Source organism: Carassius auratus, chromosome 35 (genome assembly GCF_003368295.1).
Source record: "Carassius auratus strain Wakin chromosome 35, ASM336829v1, whole genome shotgun sequence".
Lineage (NCBI taxonomy): Eukaryota > Metazoa > Chordata > Actinopteri > Cypriniformes > Cyprinidae > Carassius > Carassius auratus.
Genome location: NC_039277.1, coordinates 7,230,544 through 7,241,536, shown reverse-complemented (window position 1 = coordinate 7,241,536; position 10,993 = coordinate 7,230,544). Strand labels below are relative to the sequence as shown.

The 10,993-nt window shown below is 38.9% G+C and overlaps 3 protein-coding genes across 3 annotated transcripts in view; 2 read left to right on the top strand and 1 right to left on the bottom strand.

Moving 5' to 3' along the window:
• Positions 1-10,993, top strand: part of LOC113053895 (cell adhesion molecule 2-like) — a gene marked incomplete at its 5' end in the record, with an annotated part of 85,565 nt that continues 74,572 nt past the window's right edge. The window contains one exon of the mRNA XM_026219074.1: positions 1-109. Within this exon, the coding sequence (XP_026074859.1) occupies positions 1-109 (109 nt within the window). The remainder of the gene's footprint in view (positions 110-10,993) is intronic.
• LOC113054225 (protein ALP1-like) lies at positions 2,162-4,085 on the top strand. The gene is made up of 2 exons (XM_026219602.1): positions 2,162-2,762; positions 2,850-4,085. The coding sequence occupies exons 1-2, from the start codon at positions 2,446-2,448 to the stop codon at positions 3,769-3,771; spliced, it is 1,239 nt and encodes a 412-aa protein (XP_026075387.1). The 5' UTR covers positions 2,162-2,445; the 3' UTR covers positions 3,772-4,085.
• On the bottom strand, positions 4,479-6,122 carry LOC113054226 (uncharacterized). The gene is made up of 3 exons (XM_026219603.1): positions 5,601-6,122; positions 5,365-5,521; positions 4,479-5,032 (listed from the first exon to the last, which is right to left on the bottom strand). Exons 1-3 carry the CDS (start codon positions 5,743-5,745, stop codon positions 4,525-4,527), a joined length of 810 nt encoding a protein of 269 aa, XP_026075388.1. The 5' UTR covers positions 5,746-6,122; the 3' UTR covers positions 4,479-4,524.

The window sequence follows — 10,993 nt, the reverse complement described above, 5'->3', positions numbered from 1 at the left end:
TGTCTGTCCTTCCCTGTCTTCCTTTCTTCCTTCCCTCCATCCTCTCCATCCTTCCCCTCCCCATCACGCTATTCGATTCCAGTGGCGGCAACGAAAAACAAAGTGAGAGGTGAGTTGGATCCTCCATCTTCCCTGCTGCTTGATAAATGGGGAGACACTGTTCCCAATAAACTGAGCTGAGATAGCTGGCTTATCACTGCTATGAGCCAGGCAGGCAGTACCACCATACTGTTCCTTTCCACACGACCATTATTTTTGCTGTTTACTACCCCTCTCCCTACCTTTGCTTTACTTCCTATGCCTTCCTTTCTTTTCTGTCACATTTTTCAAACTAACAGGAAAGCTTCTGAACTTCAGTGCTGCATAGAGCTTAGCCGCATGTAGAGACTTGTAGCATGGCTAAACTTAGTGTGAAATAGCTCTAAAAATAATGATATGGCCATTTGTTTGTATCACACCACTTGTCTGTGTCTGTTTCAGACAGCCTGTCAGTCTGTGTGTTTTTCAGTCACTCTCTCTGCAGGTTGTGTGATGTCGCCAGTAGGTGGCGATAAATCACCTCTAAAGTGAGTCACTGAATTATTCATTCACAACACTGATTCATTTATATGAGTGATTCATTGAATCATTCATTTAACCCATTCATTCATTTAAAAAAAATGAATCATTCGGTTCTTTCGTATCAGTAATTCATTTAATCGCTCAAACACTATTACTGTGTGTTCCTTTGAAATTCGGTTCTGAGTGTCTTTGAAAATGTTTTCATTGGTGGAAAAATATAAAAAAAAATGTAAGACACAATATTCTCACCCTTGCAATCACATTGCAGCATGCAACATAGCAAACTTGTGGTGAGCACATTGACAGATTTTGCATGTCCAAGACAGGACTAGATACATGCACAGATGAATAAAAAAGAGGGGTTTCTGTCCCTTATCCTTATGTCCGCTCTGGTGTCATATGATATTTACACGCTTCTTGTTGCATTTGTTGCAGCAGGCAAAAGGAAGGTGCTTTTCCTCACTGCCAACAATATATTGATTTGTTTGTTTCTATTTGGGATAATTTATGGCTGTATATATTATTATAAGGTTTTCTGAATACAAATATTTCCCTGATGTATTTGATGAATTCATAGACTTTTTTCTTTATATATTATATAATTGTATTATTAACTTTTAAAACTGAAAAAAACAATAATTGTGATTTTTCTAGTAAATTTATTTTATATATGTAGCTGGTGTTATAAAATAGTTTAGCACAGTAAGACCATTTTTCAGTCAAGAAAATTAAAATACACAACGTGGAAATTTTAAGAATGCATCTCCAAGCCTGAGCTTGCATTGTACAAGGCATTTTTATCTTTGATGTTTTCTGAACGCACAGCATTTAACTGACCCTGTGGTTTACAGCTGTATGCGCTTGGCTTTATTATGACAGTGTGTCCTTCAGACCACGGCTGTATAATTTCATGGTTGCTGTTTGCCACATAGTTAGACATTACATTTAAAAGATACTTTCACTTAAGTGGTTCAGAGAGAAGCGGTTAAATATATATATACAATGGGAAGTTCACAAAGGTTATGCATGACTAGGTATGCCATCGGGAAGTGAGATTTTCTTTATTACCCACAAACAAATCATTGCACACAGTCAATCAGTTTCAACAAATGTGTTCAACTTCACTATAGCCAGCTGACGCAGTCACTGGTGCATTCAGTGTATCCATTGTCACAAAAACAGCATTTAACTGTGAGACACAGAAGTGGACACAATAAAAGAAGTGGGAAAATTACATAAATGTATTGGTTTGTAAACCACTATAGTTTAGAGACCATGCTTCCTCTTTTTCCCTGACATAATTAATTTCTAAATTGCCTAAAATGTAAAGGTTTTGGCTTTGTTTTAATATTGACATGCTACAGTCCTCATTTTTATAGATCCCTCCTTCTCACACACCAGGATTGGTGGATTATGTACAATGTCTGCATGCTGTTGGTTTAATAATACACTGATTGTATAGCTGAAAAAAATAAATAAAATAAAAACTATATTAAAGTCGACGAAAACTCCACAGAACAGATTAAAAAAATTACATGATCTAGGACCTTTATACAGTGTGTGCCAATGTAAAGACTAAGTTTATAGACACAGCCTCATTTTCATCCACCTTAAGGGCCGTACACACCGGGACGAATATCGGCGCGCGTTATTCGCCAGCGTTTTCCAACACGTTTTTTGTGTTCACACCCAAGCGATTTTCGCTGACGATGAGCCGAGTGAACATGCAAATTCATTCCCTGACATTAGATGGCGCTTAATGTAAAACAGAAATACCCCTGTACACAAGGTGGCGCTGCGCAACTTTACGCTTCTTAAACTCGCTTTTCACTCAGAAGAAGAGTGCAAGTATTTACGCGCTTGTCAGAATCATACAAAGAAAACATGAATATTTCAAGCACCAGTAACTCTAGCTCCAGTTCCAGCGATGAAGAAATTATTGTTCTGTTGAATGAGGAAAGACGCCGGAAAAGACGCCGATTTTGGGTACATCCCATAGTTACGAGAAGAGAAGAACATGGGGAGTTTTATCGACTGGTACAAGAGCTGAAAATGTATCATGAGCGTTTTCGGGGGTATTTTAGAATGTCCGTCAGTGAGTTCGAAAATTTACTTCAACAACTGGCTCCCTTGCTGACGAAAGAACAGACACACTACCGTAAACCAATCGACCCAGAACAGCGTTTGGCCGTGTGTTTACGGTGAGTTCGTTTACATAATTCTTCACTTCAAAGAATGTTGTAAAAACATATGTGGAGCGTTGTTAAAAATTAGTATTTCTATTTCAGTTTTCTAAGCACTGGGGACTCGTACCGCTCTATTGCGTTCAGCTTTCGACTTGGTGTGTCAACTGTGGCTTCGATAGTGAGTGAAACCTGTGATGCATTGTGGCACTGCCTCAGAGATGAACATTTGCCAGTGCCTACTGAAGAGATGTGGAGGAGTACAGCCAGGAGATTCCATGAAAGATGGAATTTCCCTAACTGCTTGGGAGCCATGGATGGGAAACACATATTCATCCAGGCCCCTGCAAACTCTGGTTCTCTATACTTTAATTATAAAGGTACATTCTCCGTTGTATTGCTGGCCTTAGTTGATGCAGATTACCGCTTCCTGGTGGTTGATGTGGGGAGCTATGGCAGCAACAGTGATGGAGGAATCTTTGCCAATTCTGTACTGGGAAAGGCACTCAGAAATGGAACTCTGAATGTTCCCCCACCAAGTGAACTTCCAGGTGCTCCTGAGCTGGGAAAAGTTAACCATGTCATTGTGGCGGATGAAGCTTTTCCGCTGAAACCATATCTCCTCCGGCCATACCCTGGACGCCGCCTCCCCACAGACAAGAGAATTTTCAATTATCGTTTGTCTCGGGCACGGCGCATCTCTGAAAATGTATTTGGCATCCTCAGTCAACGCTTCCGGGTTTTCCAAAGAACTTTACAGGTTCAACCAAGTGTTGTTGACAAAGTTGTCAAAGCTGCTTGTGCGTTGTGCAATTATTTGCGCCCGAACGGAAATGACCAGAATCGTGCCACAGAGGATGACCATGATTGTGAGCAACCACTACAAGGCTTTGAACATTGTAGGGGGCAGCGGGCATCTGTGGAGGCCCAAAATGTCCGAGAACTGTACAAAGAGTACTTCAACTCACCAGCAGGAGAAGTTGCTTGGCAGTATGACCATGTGAACCATGCTCTGGGGAACAGATAATATCAACCTATAAATTTGAGCCATTTTAATTACATTTTCCATTGAGAAAACTGCTAGTGTATGTGTATATATACAATTTCTGTGAACTTGAATACACTATCAAATCTATTGCATCTGATTCTTCATTAATTAATATGGCAGCACTCACCACAGCAAATTAAATATTTTTGATATAACATGTTCTATCAAAGTTAAAGCATAGTTTTTTTTTGCAAAAAGTAAAGTATTTGGTCACTTCAACATATACTTATTTACAACTAAATGTAAGTTGTATTTTTGAAAATGTGTATTTTTAATAAACATTTTTACTAGCATTTTCTTTAAAATGTTCTCATTCCCTGCACAATGCTGTGCCCAAAATGGTTATGTTCCTGTAGATTGATAACTGTTGCCTATAAATGCAGTGACTCCATAATTAGCCACATAGCTATTTCAATAAGAGGTCAAGAATACTTATGTACAAATATATGCCAAATCCCAAAATATGTTACATTACTTTCAAGTCACTTATGCACAATTTCTTTTGGAAAAATGAAACATTTTTTAATGAACTACAAGTTGCAATAACAATCACAAACATAAAGTAAAAAAGGGCGTCAGAAAAGGTTGTGCAAATAAGTCACAATGACTGTAGTGCAAGTGAACAATAGTGCAAATAAACATTTATGAAACGGCCATTTTCAACTAAATTTCTTGAATGTAAAAAAACAAACAAAAAAAATACAGAATTAAAATGTATACAGTAAACATCTATTAGGGTAGCCAAGAAGTTGTAGAGCAGCCATAGTTTGTTGGGGTCTGTGGGGGGACCTGATGGTAGGACACCGGTGACTGCTGTGGAAAAAAAGCAGAAGAGGCCTGGCCAAACTCAGCATCATGCAACAGCTGATGTATTTTTAATTTGACTGAAGACTGTACGGCTGGGGACAATCTCCTTAGTGCTGGTATCAAGCCAAGAGCAAACAAGTAATTTTCATCATTTTGTTGCTCTCTTCGTTGCTCTCTGCGCTCCTCTTTCTCTCTTCTGCGTTCCTCTTTCTCACTTTCCCTGGCTTCTTTGGATAAAAGGTACCGGTCCAACAAGTCTGGTGTCTCTGGCCGTTTTCTTTTGTTGAAAGTAGACCTGGTCACAGTTGGGCTGGAGAAGGATGATCCTGGAGACGTGCTTGCTGATGCTTCTTCTCTGTCGCTGACTTCTTTTTGAACCACCACTTGCTCAACCCCTTCATTCATATTTTCAGGAGAAATATTGCTGTGAACACTGTAAAGACAAATTCAGTTTACATCAGAAACAATAACTCACACTGTGGGCCATGCCACACTTCATACCCATCTTGACAAAATACTCCAGAGCTTAATGTTTAATTACTAATTTAGTTTAGATTCATACAAATTTTAATGTACCATATGTCAGGCAACAAAATTTCAGCAGAGGTTACCTATACACAGAACATAAACTAATATATTGAACTAGAGGTGTGATCGCATGGTGAACAGGGAACATGCAATGATATCATGTTAATCAATGTTTAATGTCAATGCATTATAGCAGAGCTCACACAGCTATGTATTGTAATGTTCTAATAATATTACCTTCGAAATTCAGTTGATGTTGCGAGGAACTCCATGACCTTCATAAATTTCCACGTCTTCTTGTTTTTAGCAGCCTGTCCACTTCGGCAATCATCTTCGCGCTTTTTTCGTGTATATGTATCTCGCAGGCTTTTCCATTTGTGTTTTACCTCCTCCACTACAGCACACAAACGATGGCGATTGTCAAACGTTTGTAGGAACGTACATGAAAGACAATTAAATTAAATGAAACTCACCATCAAGGCCCATTTGCTGTGCAATACCACTCCATAACAGTTCTCTTTTATCAAGATTTTTGTAATCGCTGTCACGTTTGTCATATAGTTCTTTGTGTTCCGACACCAACGAGACCAGCAACTCTACATTCATCTTGCCTTGCATCTTCTTCGTCTTATTTCTTCCCGGCAGTGTAGACGCTACTTGGCGTATATCTTCTTCGCCGTTACGTATGTGTGCTCACAGCAAGACAGTTTTGTGTTTGAGCGCCCCCAAGTTGTGTTTTACTGTAACTTCAGAAGCTCCAGACACGTGTGCAAAAGTGCCATTCTCATTGGTCGTATAGTTTTTGACGCGGTGCGTCAAACCAAAAAAACGAACCCGAAGCGTTTTTTAAAAAATGACTCTTTTACGCGTGGCGTTTTTCGCGTCGGTGTGCACACTCACATTGGCGCCCTTTGTTTAGTCACGAGGCGTTAAACGTCGGCGAATATCGCGCGCGGAATTCGTCCCGGTGTGAACAGGCCTTTAAGCTTAAAAAGACGTATAACCTGTCTAAGGTCAATAAAAAAAATAACAAAATTAAAAAATAATTCGGCAATTTAGGAATCCCATCCAGGACATTTCTGGTGGAAAAGAGGACAAATGGTCACCCTATTTGCTAACAGCTTTGCTATGTTTAGTTATTGCTCTCCCAACACAGTGCAAAAATGAAAATCATGCATGTGAAATAGATCTGAATGTGACATTTGTTAGCTCTCCCAGAGGTTTTTTTGAGGAAGAAAAACTATCACTGCAAATATTTGGAGTCAGGTAGATGAAATGAGGCTTATGTGTACAGAATGAGTGAGACGCTATCAGCGACTGACTCCTCTAAACCACCTGCTCTCCTCATGAATAATACACAAGACTATGTTCTATACACACACTCACCTCAGATGGCAATTTTGCCTGTGTACCAGTGGCCTGGCATGGTCTGGTCTTTGTATGTGTGTGTTTGCTCTCAGCGAGTAGCAGAGATGTTTTGGTCAACGGCGTATTCATAGGTACTGTTCTCTTTTGTCAATGTAAATTACAGCATTAAAAAGAGAGGGGAAAAAAAACTTACTACAATTAAGAAACTGTGATTGGGATGTTTGTTTAAGATGGCAAGAGCAGTTGCACACTGGTCTAATTGTGCAAATGAAAGTGGAACCGCTGAGCCCGGTTCATTTGTTGTTTGCTAATTGATTAGATTCCCTAAATCAGAAATTGCAGTGCATCTTCAAAACTTTTCATCTGCTGTGTCTGCATTTAATCGCTTTGATACACACTATGCACACAGCTAGCTCATTAGACTGTTTGCAATTAGTGCTATGACTGGTTAAAGGTGGTGTGTGTAATTTAATATGTTAAATGCTTTAACAAAGCTATTTGTAGGATGATTTACCAAAAAATTTCCCAATAAAGCATCATTTTCTGTCTGAACTATCTGTTTTTGGGCTTACCTATCGGAGATGGGGCTAGTATTGGGAAAACCGGCACTAGTTTTTTTAAGCCAATGGCATAGAAATTACACACTTCATCTTTAGTTTACCATTTTTAAGTTTAGTTTTTAACATCGATGATGATAATAATAAATGTTTCTTGAGCAGCAAATCAGCATATTAGAATGATATCTGAACGATCGTGTGACATTGAAGACTGGAGTAAAGATGCTGAAAATTAAGCTTTGCAAACAGGAATAAATTGCATTTTAAGACATATTTAATTGGAAAACATTTTAAATTATAAGATTTCACATTATTGCTTTTTTGTCGAATAAATATAGCCTTGGTGTGCATAAGAGACTTATTTCAAAAATCTTAATGACCCAAACTTTTGAACTATTTTTTCCCCCTGTCTTTTACGATCGTTGCTTCTTACATAAAATGTGACCCCAGGCAGACTGTGTGATATGAGCCATCGTGTATTTCTGTGCTTCTGGTTGTTGATTGGTTCTTCATTAGACGGCAGCCGCAGGACCAGTCACACTGCAGGACTGTGACCTACAATTTTCCCAGAAAATGATTATGAGTCCATGATTAGATGAAGGCAATTAATGGTCCGTAGGTGAACATGACACACTAAGCAGTCCAAGACTGCCCTCCAATGAAAAATCTTTTGCAATCCCCTAAATTCATCTGAAACAGTGACATTCGTGCAGTGTTGTTCTAGATTTAGCAAGCAGAAGCCTATAATCATGACAAGGACATTAACAACACTTCCTAAAATGACAAAACAAACAGACACAAAGGTATTTTTAAGAGCAGTAATCCGGTGTAACTCTTTCAGGATGAACTGAAATCAGTTGGGCTGTACTATTCACTTTTAATCGATGTCTTTCATCCTCTTCTGCTTAGTACCAGAGTGTCCCAAAGCTCTAATTAACTTCTCAAACATTATTATCGGCCCTAAAGAAAGACTATCAAAGATTAGCAGCTCCATTTTCACCAGTGCCCCTACTGACTCCCACCGGGATGCCCACCCACAGCGATGAGAAGTTCACATATTAATCTTACCTTGTCTCACAGGAGTGTAGCTGTTACGACAGAAGTCTCCTAAAGGTACGTTTTAGGAATATCCAAACACTAAAACACTGAGTTCTTGCTGTTTTGGCACCATAAATCACTGTCAGCACCTTAGAAATGAGCAGAGGTTGAATTTTGTGTTATGGTAAGCTGGTCTGGGACTGTGTTGTCAGCTACTGGCAAGGCTCGCTAAATTGGCACCTGTTTATGCACTTTATGCCTGGCACACAGCAGGAACATACACTTGGCATCCAAATAGACATGCTTTTTTTGGACTGGCTTTGATTGGTAAAACTTAGACCTGAATTAGTCTGTTTGGTCTGGTCTGAAATCCTGGCGAATGATGAGGTTGAATCTAAGAGAGATGTTTAGTTGAGACGGTAGATTAAACCAAACTTTCAGACATCTGTCTTGACTACACATTCTCATTCCCAGCTCAACACATATGTCAGGATTTGTAGCGCTCTGTTTGAGTTGTATCAAACCAGAGGTTACATGCCAGAGTAATCCACCCTAATTATTTCTTTTACCATCAACTTTCAAACCGAGCAGCTTTATGTTTGTCAACACTGCACAACTTGCGCAACGTAAAACTCCTGATTGCATGGATTCCCGTATAAACGACTGGATTGTGTCTGTGAAATTTCACCAACTGACTGAAAATCTGACCACACTTTTCCTGTCATACAACAGCTAGTCCCGCCCCTTGAATCTGATTGGTCAAGCAGCAGACACTATGTACAGTCCAACAGCCATCCATAACTGTGTTTTCTGTGTTTGTGGTGTTCCAGACCAGAGTATATGAGCGGTGCAGAGTTGTATGATTTATAAAAATTTGTTTAAATGAGGAAAAAGTGTCAGGATGGCTGATTTTTGAAAAAAAAACAAAAAACAAACAAATTAAATATGGACCGCTTGTCTTCTGTCAGCATGGTCGAGGCTAAAGGTCAAGGGCATGACTACCTCCAGGCTGGCCTCTGCATCTCAGCGAACAAGAGCGTGCATGCTAAAGGTCATCTTGTTACTTTCCTCCACTGAAAGGTTACAGAGATACGTGAGCTTGAAGAGGCAAGACAAATCGCTCATACAGCTGATTCATGTTTTGCATCATCTCAAATGTTGTGAGAGCTTCTAAACGTTAGCAGACTGATAAAAAAAAAACAACAGTTGCAAAATTTCAGTAGTGTGGCTTAAATTACATTTAGAATATGTCTGTTAGCACAAAAATAGTAGTGAGGTGTTGTTTTAATACATTTAGGGTGAGTAATTTTAGGTGAACCATTCCTTCAGGATTTCACACAATTAAAATGTTAATTGACATTAAAATGAGGAAAATCTTGGAAATGTGTTGTATGTCAGTTCCTTTACGTCACATATTCGTATTCTACCTCTCAGTGGGAGAGTTATTGAGGACGTTTTTAGGAGAGGCAGGAGCTAATTTTATATTTCGCTCACTGAGTTTAAAGAGAGGGAGGGGTGTACACACAGGAGAAACAGAGGGGAAGAGGAGGACGTGAGGCATACATACAGAGAGAGAGAGAGCGCTCAACCAGCATTAGACAGGCCTGATCCCGGGAGAGATTTGTTTCAATCAAACGCCTCTGACCAGAGAGAAGGGTTTCACTTCACCGCTCTATTAAGTAAACACATGAGCGTTCTGGTGTTGATCAAATCATTGCAACACACAAAGTGTCCCAAGAGCAGCATGGCCAAACGAAAAGAACAAGATACAGTTGATGCAAAAACCCTCTTTGAATAACCTTTTAGTTTCTCCCTCAGAGAAATGAATACAGAGATCATGTATTATTTCAGTTTCAATTTCAACAATTAAAAACGAATAATAATAATGAATAAAGAACCATTAATCAGACAATTTAATGTCAAGTAGTGTATATTATGTTAATAATAATAGCATTCTTTGAAATGGGTTGCTCTGTGTTGTCAGTGTTGTCAAACTTTTGAACTCTGCAGCTAAGCATATTTACTCCTTTTTGAAGCTTCTGTTTCCCCATATGTTTTAAAGTATACTGTTTTCAGCATTGTGGGAAGTTTCAGGTGTCTCTCAGCAGGTATTTTTTATTCATAAGCACTCTTAGTGGGAAATATGCAAAATAACTTTCTGAATAGCTTGAAGCACATCTCGAAAATACTCTCTGCATTAATGGTAAAACCTGTCCAAAACGTAACATGTTTCCAGCGATGAGCGAGTAGGACAGACTCTTTTGTCTAAGGCTTTCAGTTTGAGTTCCTGCTGAAATGGCTGAATACAGTTTATTACATTACAATTGATTAGAATGTATACTGTATTTATTTAATAATATTATTTAATTTCATTTTTTATGTATTTATTTATTTATTTTTAACATTATTATTATTTTTATTTGTTATTATTATTATTTGTTCAGACAGACAGACATTCTAATTACCATCACCAGACTCCTAATTATCTTCTTTCTATTCTTTTCTTTTTTTCTGAATGGTGACACCTGGATTCAGACCATTTTGGTCACTCCTGGGATTCCTTAAGTTGACGCATTTCATTTATCTTGCTTGTTTGTTATCAACCATACGTGTAAAAACAGAACGAAATTCCCATGGATCTTGACCCCTTCTCCTAATTGTAGAGAGAAGAGTGATGAGGGATAGGGACGAGAAAATGAGGCAGGAGAAGATCAAGGAAGCAGAGAGAGAGAACTAGAGACAGTGGCTGGCAGACCATGCTTCATGCAAAACACAGATGAATAATGTATCCTGCCTACCTAGAGTAATACAGATCCATTTCTCTGTCTCTTTCTTCCTCCACTAGTAATGCTGTGGTCTGGAGGAGACTTTAATCAGGTAGTAAATTACCTACTCTACAGTCT